The 24,854-nt window shown below is 39.0% G+C and overlaps 1 protein-coding gene across 1 annotated transcript in view; it reads left to right on the top strand.

Annotated features, from left to right (window-relative positions):
- Positions 1-24,854, top strand: part of LOC109044606 (uncharacterized) — a 37,351-nt gene that overhangs the window by 9,471 nt on the left and 3,026 nt on the right. Inside the window, exon 2 of the mRNA XM_019062428.2 lies at positions 17,138-17,277. Coding sequence (XP_018917973.1) covers positions 17,142-17,277 — 136 coding nt within the window. The 5' untranslated portion in view covers positions 17,138-17,141. The remainder of the gene's footprint in view (positions 1-17,137; positions 17,278-24,854) is intronic.

Raw genomic sequence — 24,854 nt, 5'->3', positions numbered from 1 at the left:
ATCTGAGTTTTTGCCTTCTTCTTTGCGTGTTTTGTTCATTCTTTGACTTTTTTTTTTCTTTTGAAATTGAAAGTGAGCCCGCGGGTTCGTATCACTATAGGTGTAGAATTACAGATAATAATCCTTAAAACAACATCGCGTAACTGAGGTCAAAATGTGACACTCTCTAGGAGGCTGATCGTAGGAGGTCTTGGCAATTCTATGATCTACATCCACCAACCTTGACACTCATACTCTGTAAGCAAATCGGGTCTATAGATGTAAAATGCAAACACTTGTTGACCGATGCATTGAAACAGTGTCTCGACCACTAAGACCGCAATTCATGGTCTTCGTCTATTATATCCTATCATGCCCACTCGCCAGGCGCTATCTTTTGACACCATTATCTTTAAATGAGATCCCACGCCTCTTAGGTGTTATTTTGAAAAAAGAGTCACTTCGACCTCTCATGTTTCAAGAATGAAATGTCTTGTTTGAATTTGCATTTGGTCAAAACATTTCTCGATCTCTTCACAAAGGCGTTAATTGGAGTGCTATTTAGTAGATTTGAATGAAACTCCTTTACGATAATTCCAAATAGAAACCACACTGGAGAAAAAAAAACATTGAATCCAGAGTCCAGACTCTTGAAAACATTGACAAGAAAAAATACTCTTGATTCTATCGGATTTTTACTTGAATTAAAACTCCGCTTAAATTAAGAGGCTTGATTCTTGATTTAAGCTAGATTCTGATTGAATCAAGAGTACTTTATCTTGTCGATGTTTGTAAGAGTCTGGACTCTAGATCCAATGTGTTTTTGTGCAAGCAATCGTCTTTTAATTCTCATTTTAAAGATGATCGCCTGAAGCTCCATCCCTACAATTGTTTAGTGAATTTTGGTGTATGACTTGCGTATCCCACTTGGAAATCCCGAATAAAAATTGGAAGTGTCCGATCGCAAAACTGCACTTTTCAATACAGTTTAACAAATGCAACTTTTCCCTCAGCTCCCGTTTTGATACTCTCAGCTTTACTTTGCATTTTCAAGGAAATTATTTTGGCTTTTCTGCGTTATCTTTCTATTTTCGGGTGGAGTCTAGAGTTGAAATCAGTGTTAAGGAAAGTATGCTCGTTATTTAGATGCTTGTTGACTGCTGGTGTAAATTCACCTCAAATACAATTTTGCTGGCTAAATTCGGTTCCTGTTCATAAAACATCGAACACCAGGAAATACCCTTTATATATCGTCGTTTATTTTGCTTGATGGGGATTCAAAATTGTTTCACTCTTTGTCACCACTGGAAAAAAAACACATTGGATCTAGAGTTCAGACTCTTGAAAACATTGAGAAGAAAAAAGACTCTTGATTCAAGCAGATTTAAGCTTAAATCAAAAGGAAATCCGCCCAAATTAAGAGACTTGGTTCTTGATTTAAGCTTAGATCTGATTGAATCAAGAGTATATTTCCTTGTCGATGTTTTTAAGAGTCTGGACTCTAGATCCAATGTGTTTTTTTTTTCCAGTGAACCTTTCCATTTACAATCTCAAGATCCTAACCGTACCACGCACCACGTGACTGGACCGCGAGCCTGACTGCCAAACACCCACCGCAACAATAAAATCGATTTTGATTGGCCGTAAATCAGCGTGTCCTTCTGTGAACCTTGATTAGCGGGATCGAAAACGGATTGCATGCAGCGGATATGACAGCCGAGGTTAAGAAATAGCTGCAAATATTTTTTAATAGCTTCGACGCTGACCGCTTGGTTCGGCTCCCGCGCACACTAGTCGCTTCGCCCTTGAGCCGTAGGAGGGTGAAAATTCATGTTTCAGTGACTTTACGAGGGCTTAAAGACAATAATATATTTGGACTACATTTTGCCATAAGGAACTACTATTTCTGGCTCATCCGTAAAATCACCTATCTACTTAGGGAAACTAATAGCATAAAAGTTTTTTTTTTTTTTTTTTTTTTTTTTTTTTTTTTTTAAACTGAATTGCAGTTCCTAATTGCAGAATGTATATAGTTCAGTATCTTGACACGAGAATGTTTGATGTTACATTCTTTTATCGCGCTGAATCAAAATCTTAAATTGAAAATTGTTCCTCAGAGGCAAACAAAGTGACATCAATAAGTCATAAGAGGCAACTAAGGAGAAGAAGGGTGAAACAAAAGAGGAGGGGTAAAGCAAGTAGGAGAGGAAGATGACAAAAAAGGAAAGAAGATTATGATGATGAAGAATATTTGGAAGAAGTATGAGATAAAAGAGGAAGAAGAGGCTAGACTTTTTCCCTCGTGCATTTCTTCCTCCTTTTCTCTATCCTCTTATTCCACTATTTCACTTAGCGTTATCCTTATTCCGATTCTCTTCAATTCTATTTCATTTTCCTTCGCTATTTTTGCGCTTCTTCTTTCACGTACAATTTTTAAAACAACCCCATCTGACAAAATTGAGGGTCCTAAATTATCAAACGAGTTTCTTTTTTCTTCTTCTTTTTCTCCCTCTTCTTTGTTTCCTTTTCTTACACTTCCCATTTATGTATGATTCCATTGCTTGCTTTAATCCAATTACAGCAAGCCTCGGGTCTACAAGATCCAAGTCGGCCAGAACAGGGCTAATTTGAACGTGGAAATTGTCAAACGCAGTATCTCCTCCGCCAACGAGATCGCACGCCAATTAGAGCAATCTTGATCCGAAAGATAGCTACATTGATAAGTAGAGCAGAGGCTGACAACAGGAACCAAGCTCCTTGTAATCGCATACAGTGAACAACTGAACAACGGCGTTTAAACCGCGTGGGCTCAATATGTTAATAAGTGCAGTTCCAATAACAATGAGTAGCGTTCGGACATGTGTTATAGAGATTTTATGCCCGTCGAGTGAATGTTGACGAAGCTAATATTCTCGTTAGCATCCAAATACCCTTCATTGACTGCTTTCTTGTGTCCCATGTTCCACACTGACTATCTGCACAGCCTTCACCTATGCTTGGTGAATATGTGTCTGTTTTACATTTTACTATCAGCTTCCTCGGCGTTTCTTTCATGTCTTGCCCCCTTCCGTGGTTCTTCGTCACTTCCTTTCATCTCTCTCGATCCTATTTAAATCAGTTGTTTTCAAAAGCAAACACGTCCATTTTTTCATGAGCCTTGGCTTGTATAAAAGGACATACTGACTAAGACGCATCGAGGAATGGACCTATTCTCTTTTGAAAACGACTGATTTATTTTTACTCGTTTGACGTGTTCCTCTCACAAGAGAACTCACAGTCACAGCGATGAAGCCTATACGATGCAGGCCATGCACTTTTGACACTTCAGTCGTACAATTTGCCGTCAGAATTTTTGTTCCAGAAATTTTATACAAATTAATACATTTTGTAGACTGAGCACATTCTGTGTTTGAGTTCAACCATTTAGACAATGTTCGGTAGTTGTCGACAAAGTGCTAAAACACTGAAGAGCATTCAGCGCTTAAAACTGACATAAAGGATACTTGGTTCCTAATCCTTGACGATCTTACAAAATTATTTTTTTAATCATTTCTTTTAATTTCATATTTTTGAATTCTGAAGTTTCATGCCCATATAAATAAAAACATATAAATATATACATGTAAATAATATGTTAATGGAACATCACTAGTATTGTGATTTTATCCAAGGTTACTGCTTGGAGTAGATAGAAATTATTAGACAAATCTTACGTATATTGTACCCTCTGATCCTCAATGTATGTTTCTACCGGTCGAATTCTTTCCGCCAGCTGAAGCGAGGGCAGATTTTTTGTATCGAGCTGATCAGAAATTCGGTTTTGTTTGACATTAAAGAGATCGAAATGAGAAGAGCTTGGCAGAGGAACAAGAACCCGATGGAATAATTTTCTGTCACATCTGGTGCGGGTTGGTCAAGCGACATCGTTGTCAGGTCTGGACGGAGACTGATTGTTTTAATTTCCCTCTTAGTTCTTGAACTAAAATCAGGCAGCTTTTGCACTTCTTGCCAACGATGTATTGGACTTTCTCTCGTTCATATGACAAGAATAATGTTACGCAACAAGCCGGTCACCACAATGCTCTGATCGCCTTTGATGTTGCTGTTTACCGTGTGGAATACGGGCCATCCGATCAGACAGTGATGTATTCTGGACGTATTTATCGAAAGGAAACGGCACACTTAGTCAACGATCATGGTGTCAACAAACAGTTTTTCTAAGTTTTTGTTGACACCATGATCATCCAAAAATAAAAAATTCTGACCCTCATGAAAAATGATCACGGTGTCAACGATCACGACGTCAACGAAACTTAAAACTTGCCTCAATAACACCTTTTAAATCTCAAGTCTTGTTTTTCTTGTGTTATTCACTCTAACCTAACCTAACCTAACCTAACCTAACCTAACCTAACCTAACCTAACCTAACCTAACCTAACCTTACCTGACCTAAACTAACCTAATCCAACTATACGTGACCCAGACCTCTCCTGTACACTTAATTTTTTAATTTTACTCACAAGGAAGATATTTTTCTGTTTGTTGACACCGTGATCGTTGACACCATGCTCAGGGCCCATTTTTGCGTTTTACTGCCTGATCACGACGTCAACAATCGTTGACTCCATGATCAGATTTTTGGTTTGTTGACACCATGATCGTTGCCACCATGCAACGTTACCCACACGTACCGACATTTAAACTAAATAAACAAGAGGTATGCAACTTCACTCGAGATACAGTAGAGAATAACTCTTGGATCCAGAGTCCTGGCTCTTAAAAAATTGGACAAGGAAAAATATTCTAGATTCAATGGTATTTTTGCTTGAATCGAGAGCCAAGACTCTCATTTCAAGCGGATTTCCTTCTGATTCAAACAAAAATCTGATTGAATTAAGCGTATTTTTTCTTGTCAAATCATTTAAGAGTCTGGACTCTGAATCAAAGAGACTTTTTTTTACCAATGTGTAGTTACATTACACACACACAGTGAACACACAGTTACATCCACAGTGAAGATTCAATAGTTGATTTCGAAATTGATAATTATGGATTTTAAGAACATTTTTTCAAAAACCCTAAAAATCACGTAATTTTACTCCAGACATGTTAAAAAAAAGTCCTTTTCATGATGCAATGACGAGGCTGTCCTTAAATCTCTCTTAATTAGAATGTAAACAACATGGGACTGCTAAAGGAAAGGAACTGTTCTAGGAACGACTATGAAATGGACGTATTTCTTCCGAACGGAACTATGTGCATTTAGACATGAGCCTCGAAATCCATAAGAATACATGCATAACAGGGCTCACGTCACAATGCACATAGTTCCGTTTGGCAGAAATACGTCCAAATACGGCTCCTAATCCTAACATTCATTGGATAATACCATAGTCAGGAGAGAGTGTGTGTGAGACAACCAGTAGCATCAAGTTCGAGGTATGGAAGCGAATAATCATCCTCGAAGGCTACCGAACTGCAGAGGAAAAGTTGTGACCTACTGAGTTTCGAGTTACATGTAAATTTTGATTCACGCGTGTGAATCGACGAATTATTTCCCACGCACACGCTGTCAAACGTAAATTACTTACTATGCTAAGTTGCTAGACTCCTTAAAACCAACGGAGATTTCCTGTGCTATATGCGGACGAAAATCGCATATTTTTTTGCTCATCGTTCAACCGGGTGCGTGAACTAATAACCACCTCGTGCAACGTGCTGATTGGGAAGGACAAAATTCTGAATGATGCACGTTGCATGTTACCGCTTCTCTATTATTTTGGGTGGTTGTGAGTCATTTGATTGAGACGGTACATTGCTGTATTGGCTTCAATTGACAGCGGGCAGAGAAATGACGACTTAAAAAGCATTGGTGTTCGATTTTGAGGATATACAGGGTGATTGAGGGTTAAACGGCCGGACTGCAAGAGCCGAAACACCCCCAAACCCCCTCTTTAAATTGAGATTTCAATTTTTTTTTTTTTTTATCATTTATGAATTCAGGGCATGAAAGCACGGGGGGTACAAATTTTCATGAGATTTAGTTCATAACTGATGCCAAAATTCAGCGAAGGCGATTTACTTTCCGAAATTTTGGGGGAAAAAAATGGCTTGGATCAAGCATGATAATTCTTGAATTTGCCGCCAAGAATTTTTTTATCTTGCTTTAAGCTGACTTCTTCTTGATTCAAGAAAAAAAAGGGAGGTTAAGGGGGGGAGGGGTCTTGGGTTAAGCAAAAAAGTAGCTTATATAAACCAGCAAAATTCTTGATTTAAGAAGAAATACTTCCTGGCGGCAACTTTAAGATTCTTTTTTTTTCAGTGAAGTCGACTGTGTCATAGTGTGTCTTTTCCAGCGTCACAAGCACTGGAAAAAAAAACACATTGGATCTAGCGTCCAGACTCTTGGAAACGTCGACAAGAAAAAATACTCTTGATTCAATCAGATTTTTGCCGAAATCAAAAGGAAATCCGCTCAAATTGAGAGGCTTGGTTCTTGATATAAGCAAAAATCCGATTGAATCAAGAGTATGTTTTCTTGTCGACGTTTCCAAGAGTCTGCACTCCAGATCCAATGTTTTTTTTTTTTTCCAGTGAGTGCCACAATTGAACAACGCGCCTCACAGCGATTTGTGGGCGAGACGATAATCCTATTACAAAACTAATCATAAATTTAAGCTTATTACGAACCTGTCGGTTGTTATGTCTTACCGCGGCGTTGTTGATGGATCGAGAATCCACCCGAGATCCGACGTGATGCGGGCGGATTTCGACACAAAATCGGTGACATCGCACGAGGCGAGGATCCATCTACCGGTGAAAGTTTGGTGACTCGCAAAAACAGTCCGCGAACCGGTGACTCATCGGCGCCCACCGAGTTTGCTAATTGCTCGCGCAAATTTATGCAAAAGCATTAGGAAGTGCATGTTTATTTTGGAATCCTCGGTCCTCCAGTTTGTCCCGCGTCAAATAATTTTTGCGACAGTGTTGCCGCTTTTGCGCTTTGGAATTAGTCCGCGGGAACCCAAGTAGCAGAGATCGCGATATATTGCGATTTTATCGGTCGGTTATCACGATTATATCGGTATCAATTTATCGCAATATTTGCGAAGTAAAAATTGCGATTTATAGCGATCAAATTGCTATTCATCGCAATTTTTGGTTCGATAAAATCACGATCAATTTTCTACGACAGAATCGAAATTAAATCGCCATATATTGCAATATTTGTCTCGATGATATCGCGATAAATTGCCGGGCGATAAAATTGCAATTTTATTTCGATAGGATCGAGGATAATAGCTCAGATGTTGCTGATTCTAGCGATTTTATCGCCAATAAAATCGCAATAAATCGCGATTTTTTCGTTGAAAAATGCTGCTTGGGAAGGATGACATGGCGACCTGATCACAGTAGTTCTCCACTCCATCCAGTATCTTGGAAAACGGTTTGATAGTCAATCGATCAGTTGGACCGAGTTAGTAGAAATAAACCAAGCCACATCAGCGGGGTGATTGTTGAGATTAATAGACAAAGCTATAGACACGGAAAAAAAGAGGTATGGGTTAAGTCCCAACTGTTGGACGATATAGACATTCCCAATTAATTGTGGTAATACCCCGATTAATTGTGGTAGTATCCCAATTAATTGTGGTATTATCCCGATAAATGAGGCTACTAACCCAAATGCTGCGGTACTACCCCACTTGAGTTGCGGTGCTACCAAAATTAATTGGAAATGTCCATATCATCTAACAAATTGGTGTAGTACCACAATTTTAGGGGATAACCCCTGACACTTTTTTTCCGTGGACAAAGAAGACATAGGAAGTATGGAGCGATCCTTTTTTTTTTTTTGAATGGATGGTTTTATTGACTAAGGAGGTAAATGATGGACTAGCTATCGGGTCTCTCGTGGGGTGCCGTCAGTTAGTCTATTACCTACGTCCTTTTATCCATTGTCAATAGGATCCCTCCATATCCTTCTAGTCTTGTTTGTCTACCGCTTTGTCTATCACTTTCAAGAATTAGCCCGCAGCTATTGCCAATTTAACGGAGCAATTCAATTTGTTAAAAGAGAATGTCTATGCGGATTCCTTTGACAATTGTAAGGAATTTGCTTCGCACTATGCAGAAAATTCATTGACATTTGCACAAAGAACCGCAGAACCGTTTCCATGTAAAAACTTAAATTGGGCGATTAAATTTGACAATAGCTGATATGGCTAGATTCAATTCTGATCCATGCGGTCCACTTGATAATTTTTGGATTCCAGAACTTTTATTTGAAATCTCAATGTGTGTTTCATTTACCTTCTGTTGCGAAACTTTTTCAAAATTTTGGTTTGAATTTGACAACAAGCGTTTTTTTCTTAGACCAATTGGATTATCGTCACGTGACGTGAAAGAGATAATTGAATAATCCTCTCAACACCTGATGCGCAGGATGTTTTAAATTTTTACTCGAATTACTAATAGATAAAGCGGATTATGAACATTATACGCGATACAGTGCATCAAAAATCAAAACAAATTTTCCCCCGTGTAGGATAAATTCAACGCATTCATCTTAACTGAACGAATAATTGCGCTGAAGTGATACTTTGATTGTTCATATCCCAGCGGTAGATACTATACAGGTGAATTCAATGGAATATACGTTGTTCTTGTACGTCTATAATAGTGCTAGTGAGAACGATTATAAAATGCCATTTTCACACGTCTTTCCCGCGTGTAAGAATTTTTGCTGATCGTATTAGTTTAAAAATTCCATTAATTTGTTCGTAGTTATAGATCGGAATCTTATCATCTCAGAAGTCCTAAATAAATTACATGTTTAAATGCGACTATTTTAAACTACTCGTGATGTTTAAACTGACATTTATTTTGATCAGTCAGCATTCTTAATTATGAGGAATGAAATAATAATACTCTATTTCTGGTGTAAAAATCAAGGCTAGAATTTTTTAGACGATAATATTCAGGACCCATCTAGTGTGCGTGGTCAGTAAAAAAGTGCGCACATGCCAGCGTTACCAAGCACTGTGTGGAAATCCGCCAATTATACTCTAATTTTTTAGGTATTTTCCAATTAGCAGTGGCATTGCAATTAAGAGGCTTAAACAGAACTGGGTGTATACTTTGTATCGGTGTCTTCCATATCTGTTGTTGTAGATTATTCTAATCACGACAACTCTTCAACAGAGACTCTTCTCGCTCAAAATCTCTAGAAAAAAGACGTATCTGATACCTTGTTCTACAAGTTTCTAATTTATAACTGCGACTGTATAAATATTGCTTTTCGCGTGTAAGGTTATGAAACAAAGTTCGACTACACACTCTAATCAGTGGCGAGGAGTGAATGATCGATTAACGATATTTCCCCATAAAAGCAATGATAAAGAATCGATATTGAGGTGTTCGTTGCGAACACCCAATTTATCGATCATATTCCATAGGTATAAATGAACATGAATCGATATATCGCAAAGCACGCTACGCCGCTGACTCTAGTACGCGACAAACGGGCGCAGAATGAGATAAAATTGAGTATTTTTTCACAAAAAGAACGTCACTCCATTCTAAGATCGTAAGATCACAAGACCCAAGCAATTGGGCGCTTCTGGGTACCAGATGCGCCCTTTCCAACCGTTCGACTCCCCCGATGTAACATGTACTATACTACATGCCTTTTGCCTTATGGGTAATGACGCCATTCTGGTACACCCGGGAAAATTGGATTTTTTTTCTGCATCTGGTATTCGTAAAAGTTTTCGTGAAATGTTTTGCTTTTAAGCATAACAATCTCGCACGGAAGTATTACCTGGTTAAACTATTTTGGGGCTTCGTTATGCTTAAATGCCTCATATTCGAGGTTGTAGTTTCAGATTGATTCGAAAAAATCACGAACAGTCACGTGATCTCTTCATTTTAGTGACGTATTACTGTGCTATTTTGTGATTGGTTCATTTTCTCGGCGCAGCATCGTCAAGCGTCAGCTGTTTGCGGCTCTGGGGTTGAAGGTTTAAGGTTATGTCAGAGAGAATAGAAAGTTAGAGGCCCGACTCGATGCTAGGTAACTGAAACAGATGCGCTCGCAGCGCGCTCGCTGGCAACGTACGCAACTACTATTTTCTATTGTTTTCCAGAGACTAGCGGCGCACACTGTGGTATTGGACCTGAAAAGCTGGCCAAAACTATTTATCACCAGATATCGACGAGTTTTAAAAATATTTTACAATCAGTACTTCTTCTTAATTCATAATATGCACAATTTAACCACCTAACACATCATATGACAATTTGCGGAGAGTTTATAAAGAGGGTGCAAGAAGCCTCCAAAAAGCCTTTAAAAGGACGCAAAGTATCTGACTAAAGCGGTGTATTTAGACGAGTTTCTCCTTCACCTATGGTCTACTTTTTGAAATAGGGACTTTCTAATACCTCATTTATGGTTTTTTTTAAAAACAGCATAAGTCACTTCACAATTTTTGACGAAACAGCGATCTCTCACATTGAGGAGTAATTGTACATTTCTCAAAACAAATTAATGACACAGTCTCCTCGTGAAAATACGCGTTGCTAGTAGAAATTTAGTGACGTGGAAATGTAGTGATGTTGTTTGGTTTAAAAAACTTGAAGTGTGAGCTTACCATCGGCAATTCCCCACCTCTCGACGGTTCTTCAAACTGACAAGATAACATCGCTTCGTGCTTGCAATACCGGAAAAAACGTGTTTCAGAATATAGGTGCAGACTGTTGAGTGAGTGCTGAAGCAATCTTTGTTGTCAAGTTTGAATGTCACGTGTAAAGAAGTCATGTAAACTCTTCCATCCACAACCTTTGAATTGGACGCAGCTGGCTGAGACTCCTGTGTTGATCGATAAAATCAGGTTTTTTTTTTGTTTTGGCTGAAAGATAAAATTCAAGCTGAAAATAAGAGAGGTCTTGAAGGAGACGGGGGTTGGACTGCGCAGCGGTCGCTCTAAAATAGAGTACCTACACGGACTTGTCGGTAATTTTGGGGGTTAGATTCTATAGCTCTCAGGCCCAAAAAATAGCAAACTTATGAACTCAAAGTGTCCGGAAAAATGCATTCCCACAATCGTTACGACCTATTGTTTGTTAAACACATATATTTGACTTAGTTTTTGCATGAATTTACTAATTTTGCGGGAGGATGCTGATTATTAAAAATGCTTGGCAATTTTACTTTGATATTGGAATCTAAAAGTCGGCAGCAACATTTTTTTGGTGTTTTCCGTGTTAGACGCGGTTGAAGACATAGGGTTGATAGACAAAGAAGACATAGGGAGTATGGAGCGATCCTATCGGTTGACATGGTTGGTTCTTATGGATTAAGGAAGAAAATGATGGAATTTAGTGGGTTGCCGTTAGTTAGTCCATTACCACCTCCTATGTCCTCGTATGTCCATCGCCACCACCTGCTTTTACCAATAGGATCCCTCCAAATCCCTTTTGTCATCCTTGTCTATCGCTTTGTCTATAAGTTTCAATAATCGGCCCGTAGGAGCTGAGCTGCCCCCGGGGGGGGGGAGGGGGCTGTTCCCCGCTATAAGTTTGACCTTCGCGCGACTTGACAACCGGGAGGGAAAGTATCGGGTGCAGGTGGCCGGTAGCTTTTTACTAATCACCGCTGTCTCGGAGGTTATGTTCGCATTAATTGAGCATGGCACAGCGCGTGCGCAGTCCGCCTGCCCACTCGGCCGGGCGGATGTCTTGCAACACCGAGCACCCGCAAATCCGCCACTTTTCTCACTCGGAGTCTCGTGACATTTCCCGTCGGGCCGTAGGATTATCACTCCGCCTCCTTCTCTTTTCTCTGCGTCCCGGTCGCGGTGGCGTAGCGTGCTTTGCGATATATCGCTTGATCTGCCTTTAAACGTATGGAAAAAGATCGATAAACACGCAAAGAACGCCTCGATAATCGATTCTTTACCACAGCTTCAAGTGGGGAAATATCGATAATCGATTTTTCTCGCTTCGCCACTGGTCGATTTCGCAATCGATCTAGGCCTCTCATCGCTGTTATTCTGCCGTTCTGAGGAAGAACGCCGTATAAACCTCCAGACATCGCCATATTTCCTCCAGTAAGATACGAATTTACAGGGAAAATTATGTATCATTTTCTCAGAAATTTTTTGACAATATTGGTAGAAATTTTATCTAAAATGTCTGAAAATTCCAAGGAAAAATATCCATAACTTTTCTCTAAAATACATTTTTTATCCTGAGAAATTTGGCAACTCCCGAATGTTCATACGGCGTTCTTCCTTAGCATGGCAGTATTATCATGACGGCTTTCGGGTCTATCCTAGCCGCAATTCAGCCCCGCTCTGACGGGGGCCATTTCATCAGATGACTTTTTTTGCGGAGAGCAGAGACCCGGCTGATAATTCAACAACTTAAGAGATAATCATCAACCTTTGAGACTCTTGAGAAGAATCACGATGATATGCATCCATAAAACTAAATATTTTTGCTGGTTTTGAAAAATTTTAAAGTAGGTTCGTGTGCTTGTCTTATAATAATTGAACGTTTTCCTGCCAAACGGAACTATGTGCATTAAGTCATGAGCCCTGAGACCAATAAGAATATATGCATAACAGGACTCACGTCGTAATGCACATAGTTCCGTTTGGCAGAAATACGTCAAATTTGTCAAACTCATAGAATTTTCTCTTCCTTATTTTTTACTTCTTACGGTAAAAAATCAGTAAAATCTCTTGCAAAGATTCATTTTTAAAATAAAACTATTGGTCCTTATGCCAGCTAAATTGTTAAAAGGGTCCTCATTCGATCGCGACGTCAAGGATCTTCTCCTGAATCACTAACTAGACCATAAGGTTTCCTAAGAAAATGAACTGTTTGAAGATCAATCGTGGATACGGCTTTTGAACTAAGTTATTCAAATTACTAACTTCAAGACCTTTTTATTTACTTCAAACTTGCCTCGTTTTCTCTATTCCGGATAGAAATTTTCCTTCCTTGAAATTTGTAGCATTACAAAATCGCTATGCCTGGCTGTCTTACATCACATTTGAGAAATAATTTTCATACGTAATTTCACACAAATTCAATTCCGAAATAAAAAATGTTAATAATTATAACGGCTCTCGCTCTATCCGCAAATTTCCGGCGAGAACCAACAGCGGTTCCGTCAAGAGCTATACGCAACTGAAGCATAACCCGGAAACAATTCAAACGGATTGCGCCCAGAATTGCTTGCACTTTATTATGCAAGACTTGCAGCCCGTAGTGACAAAATATTTGCATAATGATTAAAAGGTAAGACAGGACATATCTTATCCTGCTGAAACAGAATTTGATAATGTTAAGAGGTGAGGCATGCAATCAAGTAAAACACTCAGCCTTTTCCTCTTTATTAAAAGAAAGGGGGAGGGGAATCTGGATGGATATTATAATTTTCGAGATATGCACTGAAAAAAAATTATGATAACATTTATTATAAGTCTACTTGTTCTTCTACACAGTGATACTATTTAGTGAAATAACCAGAAAGACGGTAATATTCACCAGAGCTCTAGTGTTTACCATAATATGGTGAATGCTACCTTAGAGTCTGGGTGTTTATTACCATACATGCATCACTGTGTCTGAGTATGGTAAAAACTACAATATTTGTTTTTCAGTGTGCAAACTTTTGCTCGTACGCGTGGAAAAGGAATATTGATCGAGATTCAGTAATAATAATTTTCCGAATATTTGATACTTTCTGATCATAGGCATTAGTTTTTCCCTTCAAGTTTTTCTAAACCGAATTTTCAGTGTTAATTCGCTTTTCAGAATCAAAAAAGTGGGTGAGATATTTGTCATTTTTCCCTTACTAAACGAATTAAATGCCCTTTTCCTACAATATTCTGTTACGTCACAGTCTATAACCACGAATCACACCTCTAATTTCTGAGTCAAGAGCCATTTACCTCGAGCAGGTCGTTAGTCCGATTTCTTCGTATTATTTCTCGCGTGCGATTTAGGAAAGTCGTGCCGCTTCGAGGATTTGGTGAGAAATTATCTGAATCATTACAGAGATTTCCACCTGAACATTTCGAAGGAAATCTGATAATTCCACCGGACCGTACGCGATTTCCCTAAATAAAGCAAAAATACTCATAAAAGAAAACCTTTGATAATTTTGCGGTAATTTTTATTCTTTCATGCTTGGGCGGGGAATTCTTATTGCTCATGAGCTGAGACATCCTTTTCCAAAGGGGATACTAATTACTTTGACCATAAAGTTGTCTTTTAAGGATGGTCGCAGGTTAGTAGGTATCCCATAAAGCATCCGTACAATCATTAAGTTAGTAGACTTAAACGCAGACCAGAAAGGTAGAGATGCATCCTCTAAGACTACCATAAGAAAATTTTATTGAAGGATGGTTTGCACATTAGTAGAAATACTAGAATATATCCTGCAATTATGAATTCAGAAGACTTTAACGCAAAACAGAAAGGTAGAGAATGCCTAAGTAACACGTGCAAACGTTAGGTTAGGTTAGGTTTTTAAGAGTCGGAAAGCATTTTTAAAGTGGAAGAATTTTTCGAGAGTCTGGACTCTAGCTCCGAGAGACTTTCTTTTCAGGTACTGCTATGCTAAGGAAGAACGCCGTATGAACATTCGAGAGCTGCCAAATTTCCTTGGATATGTAAAATGTTTATATTTTAGGAAAGTTATGCATATTTTCCCCCTACATTTTCAGAATCTTTAGGTAAAATTGCGAACTAAATTATCTGAAAAATTGAGAGCGAAATATTCATAAATTTACCAGGAAATTCGCGTTTTATCAAAGGAAATTTGGCAACGCTTGAAGGTTCATACGGCGTTTTTCCTTAGCACGGCAGAGTGAGATTGTCAAGCCGGGGTCCCTTAAATTTATTCTTTCTATTTTGGAGCGACAATAAATGCGGCTCTGGAACTCATTGCGCCCTCACCATGCGTGAGTTCACCGCTCACCACCGCCACACAGTGGATCGAGTCGATCAGAAAGGTCGGACATGAGATTTTTTACTAAAACTGCAAATTTTGATGTTTATTTCGTCACATTTTGAATTTTAAAGGGTCCTCGAGGAAGAAAATTTCACGAGGAAACCAATGAAATCACTTTTAGGAGCTCAAAGTTTTGTAAAAACTGAGTTATAAGCGTTTAAAGTTTCCAAATTTTGTCCGTTTTCTCCCATTGACTCGATCCACTGCGCGCCGGAGAGTTTGAAAAGACTCATTATTCAGAGGTTCGGAAGTAAGCGGGAACTAATTTGCATGGTGAACCGCACTCATTGACGAGGGAACCTCGCGAAAGTCGGCTTCAGTCGTCGCCCCTCTAACGTAGAGGCGTACCTCAATTTTCACGTGAGCCGTGGTTTAGATATAAATCCAAGTTTTCTGGGCTCACGCGGGAATCGAGATAGCCCCTTACGTCACAGGAACGACGCGAGGTGCGGGTTGGATTAGAAAGGTGCACCGTTGCAACGGAGCCGAGAAAAAACCCGTGCTTTCCCGCGAGGTAGATCATAAAATACGCACATCTCGTACCGGGAGTTGCGACGCGCAAGCATGAGATAAGTTCTTCGAGACTGACTGCCGCTCGCACAAAATTCCAAATTCCAATGCCAAATTCCCTTTGAAAAATCACGAATTTATGGGAATATTTATGGACATTTTTCTATCCATTTTTCAGAGAGTTTCCTTCGTAATTTGATCCAATTGTGTAAAAATTTCAAGAAAAAGTATTGGTAACTTTTCTTAGAATAAACATTTTATGGGAGAAAATTTGGCAACTCTCGAATGTTCTTACGACGTTTTCCTTTAGCGCGGCAGTATAAATGAAAGTCTCGTATGAAGAGTTTGATTTTCAAGTCAAAGTCAAAGATGCAAAGTGAAGTCTTCAAAGATGCAAGTAAGGAATCGATCATCGGCTCCGATTTATTTTCCACTCACCCTTGAAAGGCGGAAAGAGGCGAAGGAAGGATCCTCCGCCGAGCGGAAACGGGGCGTTGGCTTTTCCTGTCGCAACCGCTAATCGGGTGCGCCATGCTTTCCCCGGCGGAAAAGCGCAGGGAAACCCGAGCAGAAGTGCACCGTTGCGTGACCGTTGCACTCAAAGTCAACGAGAGCGCAACCCACCGCCGGATCTGTCCCGCGCAATCGCTCCGTTTCCCGCTCGATTTGGTGAGTGATGAGCAAATCCGATGGAGGAAACCGGTGTCTCACGTATAGGAAAAAAAAAAAAAAAAAAAAAAAAAAAAAAAAAAAACTCAGAGCAGATTTCGAAAAAAAGTCCCAAAACTGCATCATGATGACTGCTTGTTTTGTAAAAGTTTTTGCCGGAGAGCTGCAGGTTGCCAATAGAGTCAGTACCTGTCTGTATAGATCGTTCTCGATACATCAAATAGGTGAGATTGTATCGATATCGATTGGTTCAACATGTAAACATAGCCAATATTGAGGAAATAATGAATACTCTTACTTGAAATTTTCAGAAACGTTTGGTGAAATATTGCGAAAACAATTATTCGATAAATTTAGAGAAAAATATGTATATGTTCAGCGAGGGATTCCTGTTTCACCAAAGGAAATTTGGCAACGCCTTTAGGTTCATACTGCGTTCTTTCTTGGACACAAGACAAGATACGAATTTAGTTATTATGGTACAGATTTCCTCTTCAAAATTCCACGCTATACAAGATCTGTGCGACGAAAATTACTGAAATTCACTCTTAACCGAGCTATTAACGTTGTTTTTTGCTTCGGTCGCGACATTTTTGGATTTTTCACTCACAGGAAAGAACCAGAACCTACCAAACGCAACCAAAGCATTAACCAATCAGCAAAGTATAATTGTATATCTTATAAAATAAAGAAGAAACAAATTTAACCTAATTCTTATACTATAAATAAACCGACAGGTAGTAACCATAGAACTGTAACCCATTATTTTTTGGATAGTCCAATCGTTTAGTCCTATTAAACTACCAAAGATAGATGAACTAACTTCGAGTTCAAACGTGTCCGACTTTTCACTTATCCATTATTTTTACCAATGATACCTGATCTTGAAATATTTTGCAGAATAAGGAGAGGTTTTTCTCTAATGTCGTTTGTTTTTTCTTTTGTTGCAGCAAAATGAAAGCTTACGCATTCGTGGTAGCTGCCGCTTTCGTGGCTGTCGCCGTCTTCGCTGAGGACAAGAAAGATGACTCAAAAGAAGACGAAAGGCCAAAGACCTTCAGGCGGCTTATCCCCGCTGATGTCCTCAGAGGTAATTACCAAACCTGTCACTTATTTTTCATCTTTTTGACGACACCTACGAAACATGATCTTTGCTTGCAATACACCTATGAAACATAATCTTTGCTTGCAATACAAGTAGCGCCGAACATACTTCTAAAGGAATAGACTCTGTTAGGGGTCCTGAATGAAGCTTGATTGCTGTCGGGGAAAAAGTACCAAAACGCCTTCAATTTTTGGGTATGCAATGAGGACAACCGTTGAACACGAATAGTGGTATCCAGATGTTATGCTCAATGGTGTTTCGCGAAACGTTGCGTCGCACGTTTAAACCTGGCTTCATTTCTTTTATTTAATTTGTAACCAAAGCTATTTCACATCATAAGAAATTATTTAAATATTTAAATGAAACCAAGTAGATTTTAAAAGCTCATGAATTGACTCAATTGTACCGTCGAGTTATTAATTGTCGTCTCGATCCACTTTACAAGAAAACTGAGTTTGAGACAGTTTATGGTTCCGTGTATTCTTCTCTATCCAGGGAAAATTGGATAGTTAAGGTTAAGGCTGCCTTACTTACGTTTATCACGCGGGAAAGTACGATAAGTGTAAAATCGGTTTCATCATTTGATCAAAGTTACAAAGGCAGCTTTACATATTGTTGTAAACCCGACATCATCCAAACTTTGATCTTTAACCATGACTACTTTAATTCGAATTTTAGGGTCTTTCTTTGTTAGATGTATATTTGATCTTAGATCATAAATGGCACATATCATCAAGCAAAATTTTACCTGAATCGTGGTAGAGAACATAAGAATTTTATTCAATTTTCGGCTTAATAAGTTGACCATCGACCATAATTTGGCTGAAAGTAGAGTTAACTTCAAAATTCAATTTTTTTTTTACTCGATTACACTGCTTATAATTTCAGTGCATAGAGTCTACCTATATATGCCCAAAACTAGTTTTTTTTAATTGATTTTTAACTTACTTATTGTTTTTGACGTTATATAGACAAGGTAAACACGTGTTGAGGCACAACAAAAATAAAATATGCTTGCCTGTATCATAGACATGGATTTTCCTGTGTTGAACACATGAAATTCCCTAATTTACACAAACACTCAAAGTTAAAAACTGCGATGGGTCGTTAACGATCCAATGGGCATATATGAGTTTAAAAAAAAAGTGCCTCGCTGCAAAGTCCATGATTTTCTTGCGATAATGAGTCCTACAGCTCTCAGTGTCGCTTAAACGGTGTTGATTAGTTCTGACCGTAGATTGAAAATCGGGTGTGTCCTTGGCCTCGGTTTTGACCCATTGTACGTTTCCCCGGCCATCGCTTTCCCTCCGGCCGAAACCTCGCCTGGCAGACTGTCACATTTCGTCGCTTCTCCGACGGAAGGGCGTATTTCAACTTCCACGTGAGCCCTTTTTCCGTATAACTCTATGCTTTCCGGGGTTCATGTGAAAGTAAAGATATGCCCTTGCGTAAGCGGAGTGACGATTTTCCGACCGGATCCGCGGATGAGAGAGGAAACGGAAGCGGGCCCGAACAATCGTGGTATCCGAGCTTCGGCCGTTGACCAGAAATCGAGTTCGACATTTTGTTGTAAATTTGCTTAGGCGCACAGCCCTACAGTTCCAAATCAGGTCAACAACACGATGGCCAAGATGCGAGACCACGTATCTCCATTGCAATGTTTCGAAATTTTCTCTCTTTTTTTTCTTTTATCCAGGCGAAAGTATCAACTTTATAGCTTGAAATTTACAAAAAGTATTCTATTGACAGCTGCTAAGAAATATGAAACTTCACTGGAAAAAAAAAAAAACACATTGGATCTAGAGTCCAGACTCTTGAAAACATTGACAAGGAAAAGGACTCTTGATTCAAGCAGATTTAAGCTTAAATCAAAAGGAGTCTGCTCATATTAAGAGGCTTGGTTCTTTATTTAAGCTTAAATCTGATTGAATCAAGAGTATTTTTTACTGTAGATGTTTTTAAGAGTCTGGACATAACGGGTGACAGAAAGTTCGTAATGTCACAAACGGAATTACCTGGGTTTGCAGTGTGGTAAATGATATTTTTGGAAGTTCGTCGAAAAATCACGTCATATTACTGGTTCTAGCCGTTTACTTCATTGAGACTCTTGCAAATGCGCGGTGTATTCGACTTCGCGGACTTTTTGAAAGTAAATTCGCAAGAATGTCACGTTGAGCATTCATCATTTAATGCTCAGTTTGCGTAGTTTGTTTCGCACATTTCCAAATGTAACACGTCCCTTGGACCTTTATCTACGTCACCGGCAAGCACCTCTGCCTACAGAGAGTTCGAGAAGAGCTCTGAACTAAGTAAAAGAACGGATGATCTTGGAGACTTTAACGAAAGGGTAGAAAAGCAGGCGAAATTCACACAGAGGTGGATTCCCAATCTGACTTGTTCTAGCATATTATGGAGCAATTTTACCGGTGGAAACGAGTGATTGCAATGACCAAAGGAGGCGAGAAATGGACCAAACTATTGGTTACCAACCGAGGACCCTGTAACCCCAAGTTTTCCATCATTTCCACCCTTTGTCCATAGGAGTCACCCGTTTTAACGCATACAGCCGTGCTAAGAAAAAACGCCGTAAGAACCATCAGGCGTTGCCATATTTCTTTTGATGAAAAATGAATTTACCGGAAAAAGTATGAATATTTTCCCCCCAAATTTTCCGAATATTTCATACGCAATTCATTCTAAAATATATCTGAAAATTTCAATGTGAAATACGCATATCTCTCATCAAAAATACATCTTTATCCGAAGAAATTTTGCAACTCTGGAATGTTCATACGATGTGTTTCCTTAGCCTGGCAGTCAAGGATCGCTCCATTTTCTCTTTGTCCTCTTTGTTTATATTTTTTACTATCGATTTCAATTCACTGATTTAGTGACTACGTCATTCGATAACATCGAACTCTTGATTCAAACCGAAACAAACCAACATAACCTCGAGTTAATCGCGTGAATTTATTAAAATTTTGTCATTGATCGGTCATGAATCAATTGAAGACTCATTGAACACGAGAAATTTTGATTCCAAGAAACTTTTGGACGCATCTTACCACCATGGCGCCAAAAGCGCGAATCAGAAACAAGGTTATGTGTTTGTTTACATTCGAACCAATGATTCGATATTATATCGGATGACGCAGCCACTAAATCAGTCTATAATCAGCCTGGTGGATGAGGTTTCCGTAAATAACGCACAGGCGATGATTTTAGTGAAGAAACCTGGACGGTAACAGTGGCGTGGCGTGAATTGCGATGTATCGATTGTTCTGCCATTTAAACCTATGGTTAAGAATCGATTATAAAGTGTTCGCTGCGAACACCCTGTTTATCGATCCTTTTCTATGGGTTTAAATGGCATAACAATCGATATATCGCAAAGCACGCCACGCCACTGGACGGTAACGCGGAGCGCCCGGGCAGCGGTGCATTGATCAGCGGACTAATTATCGTGTTCCCCGATGAATTGCTGATTGCCCGTGCCGTCCCGCCTGTCAACGCACAATAACCCCTGCCTTCCCGTTGATGGCCATCGCGCTGCCCGCTGCGCCGATGTGACCCATATTGTCAAATCGTAAATTCTAATCTGACCTTCCTGATCGATGCGATAAGTTAACGGGTTTTCGGGAACGGTTTTCATTCAGAAAAAAACAATGCCCGGTAAAATCTATGTAAAAAGTGTTGAACGAACCTTACTACTTCACTGAGGTTTTATACATTTTTTCAAACATGTCAACATTTGAAAAATCCTCAGAAGATCTGGAGGAATTTTTTTTTTTTTTTTTTTTTTTTTTTTTTTTTTTTTTTAAAATGTTCTTAATATCAAAAAACGGGTCTCCTAGAACAAGGGGGAAACACTAAGAAATGTGGTCCGAACTTAATATTCCGATTCAAGCTGCCTGAACTGAACACTCTTCCCCCTTCAGTATTGTATTAGTACTCATGAGACCTCAAAATTTTGACTCTAATTGAAATTTTTTTTAACTTTTTGGCCTTGTTTTCTCCGCAAAACAGTGCGGACGCAGCACCATATTTTACCATGTTAGTAGAAAATAAGTTGTGATAGTTTCTTTTTATAGTTTACAAGCGGTTAAATAAGTAAGTAAAATAGAATTAAAAACGCGTAAAAGGTCTAAAGAAGTTTTACATACAACAGTTGAAAAAATATAAGATAAATTTTTTTTTAAAAAAAAAAAAAAAAACTTTTTCAAAATTCTAGTTTTCCTGAAGACTCCTATATTTAAATTTAACAGGGCGCAAATTTTGCCTAAACAAATACTGCAAGAATGTCTCCAAAAATACTGAACTCTAACAATTATTCAAGGGTTGCCTTTTTAAAATTGACCTGTTTTTTCGGCCGCCATGGCAATCAATAGAAAAACATTGTATTTTGTTGTCATTTTTTTGCTCATTGTCTTTTCCTCGGATCCCAGCCACCACCATGTATGGCTCAGGTTTTCATCGTTTTTTTTTTTTTCTTTTTCTTTTTAATTTTTATTCTATTTCCGACTGAAAATGACTCAGCTGTGAGTCGAAACGTCTCAGTTGTCAGTAATTGGGTATTTTAGCCTTGTTTCCCGTTTTTCCTCCTTGCTCTCCTACCGTTATCATTGTCTCGGGCTGCACTTAAGACTTTGTATCCATGACAGTCATTGTTATCAGGGTAGAATATCAACGGGAAAACATGAGCTTTCGGACCGACTTGGCAACGCCGGGCGGAAACCGAGCGAAAGTGAGCGTGGCGCTTCGCGGCCTCTGCCCCTGGCGCGCGCCGCCGCCGCCGCCGATGCCCCCCCCCCCCCCACCCTGATTGCGCATGAGCGTCCGCCCGAATCGAGGTTAATTTTCATTTTTTCGTCTCATTTTTCTACGGATAGTTAAGCTCCGGTCGATCTTTACCAATTCTCGCTGTCACTCATCTCTCAGAGGTCGGGAAAATTCGGGTTTTTTGCGGGACGGTGATGGTTTAGCCTCACTAGCTACGGTTGCCCTGTTGGTTGCGTCCGGGTTTTTGAAGGCGTTTGCATCTTCCCGAAGTCTTTGACCGCGATACTACTTCTTGCCTCTGACGGAAGAAAGTTAAGCCGCGTTTCAGCGATATGAGGGAAATGTCCAGAAAGGACCATAACTCTGGCGCAGAAATGACCAAAAATGTCAAAAATGGTCGGAATTGTTAAAAATGACCAGAAATTAATCAAACTGTTAGCCGGAAATGATTAAAATGACCAGAAATGTCAAAAATGACCAAAACTCTACCGCAATAATAACTAGAAATGTGAGAAATGACAAAAAATGGTCGGAAACGTTACATATGACCAGAAATGTCAAAAATGACCAGAAATTAATCAAACTTTCAACTATTTTACTTCCACTGGAAAGCTATTTGGCGTTTTCAGGTTGCATTAAAAAATTAAAAAAATATTGGACGGAAAAAAAGCAACTCTCTGACTTGAGATTCTACGATTATATTATTATTCAAGATCTGGAATAAAATCTATCTCGAAAATATTTAAGACTCTTGCAACTATATGCCCTTCAGTCCTCTGTCAAAATAAATAAAATATGATAAAAGAAAACTAGGCAATGTAAACCGGAATTTAACTGATTCTGGCTACTTTCTCTCAATTTATTCCCGGAAATTGAGTATAGAGAATAAAAATATTTTTCGTGGGTTTTTTGTTGTTTGTTTGTTTGTTTTCTTTTTGTTTTCTTTTTTTTTTTCAACGTTCATGCGCGACCTTTGCAATTATTTGAAAATTTCCCAGAAGTCCTGAAAATTCTGGTGAATTATCTTTGCCATAACAAACACCTCCGTGTTCCTTCACAACCTCATTATTTTTCATTAACGCTGACGATAAAATTACATAATTGGACCCACCTGTCTTCTTCTAAAATTCAAAACTGTAAAACTTCTAAATTCAATACTGTACTGCGGGACCGCGGGGCTGTACAAATAAGATAAGAGACCAGTCACAGCTTGCTATTTGCAATATCTCGACCTTGAAAATATCTCTTTTGATAACGTTGAGTACTCCTAGAAGAACCTGGAGTGCATTTCGCACCGTCGTCGCCACAATGCAATTCTTTTTCTCAGCCTTAGATTGGGAAACGAGGATGGGTGGAGTTCGAAGTGCGCCTGCCCTTGAGTCTTGTCGGATTTCATCCGGGCGCCGTCCATAAAACCGTTGATTAGCCCTCAACTAATTGTTTATGACCGGCTAATATTTCCCGTGCACTGGTTCTGGGACCGACAAGCGTTGATGTCTGTAGGAAATGCTGAGTCATTGTCACTTGTTGACTTAATGGCTGAGCTTGAGAAAAAAAATGTTTGCTTCGAGCCAACCGGAGCCATTGTAATTTTCTGTGGAGTCGCTCATGCAAGCTATATCCTAAAAGCATGCGTAAGTTTCTTTTTTGGAAAAAGCTACCACGCACTCTATAACATGCATTTCTGCATGTAAAATCTAGGTAACGACAACTCAGCCGCAAAACCAGAATTACATTTTTCGTTTTTGAGAAGCAATTGTGGAGATTATTATAGTCAGAGAAAAGTATATGTACCTTTAAGAAAAATGATCAAAATAGTGCAATTGAGTTTCAATGACATTCGCTCGAATTTCCTCGATTAAAATGAAAAATATGAACAACGAGAAAATTTATCAATGAAAATGTGAGGTTTTAGAGTTTTTGGATACTCTGAATAATTCTAGGGCTGTCAGTGTAGCTGGGGGCTCCTACCTTCTATATTTTCTCGAATCTTTTTACTCTATTTTCTCTATTTATTTGTCTTCCTTTATTGCACTTTGTGGTTGCTTTTCGTGATTGCACATTTTGATTGCACTTTGGTTGCATATTACTTTATGAATTTTGGAATGCAAGTTTAAGGAAGAAAAACAAAAATTGAAATCGGCAAGTTCAAAAATGCATAATAAAGTGTTGCTACTCTCCCAAGAGTCATTTTTGAAGAGCTCGATTTCGCTAATCGCTTCTGAAGATTGAAACCGGCGCAACAATTATTCAAAGAGCTCACTCTCTCCACGTTAACCCGGCTCATTCAATCGCTCATAGGTCAAGCATCTTAACTCATTGAGGAGTGAATGTACCGACGAGCTGGAGATTTCCTCCCTGATTAAAAAGGAATAATTGAGTCACAACCGCAATCTCAGTACGTGCGGTATTCATCACACCCGTAAATGATTATTCCTCGAGACGTGCTTCGAGAAAACGTTGAATGGGACTGGAGAATGTGGTCGAGTTAAATTTAATGTCTCAAAGAAGAAGAGAAATTGGTCGTTTAAGTGATTTACTCAAATGAGACTCTATAGAAAATACCCATAGCTTGCGGTGAATGACGTGTTTTTAGGAGGGTTTGATTGAAAATTAACCTTCAAATAGAACTGATCCATAAAAATGCTTTATCGCATTTAAAACGCCTTATTCTTTCAACAAAACATCACTGGAAAAAAACCACATTGGATCTAGAGTCCAGACTCTTGAAAACATTAACAAGAAAAAATACTCTTGATTCGATCAGATTTTTGGTTAAATCA

This window comes from Bemisia tabaci, chromosome 10 (assembly GCF_918797505.1).
Source record: "Bemisia tabaci chromosome 10, PGI_BMITA_v3".
Lineage (NCBI taxonomy): Eukaryota > Metazoa > Arthropoda > Insecta > Hemiptera > Aleyrodidae > Bemisia > Bemisia tabaci.
Note: the sequence above shows the minus strand (reverse complement) of the source record. Positions and strands in the feature narration are given on the sequence as shown.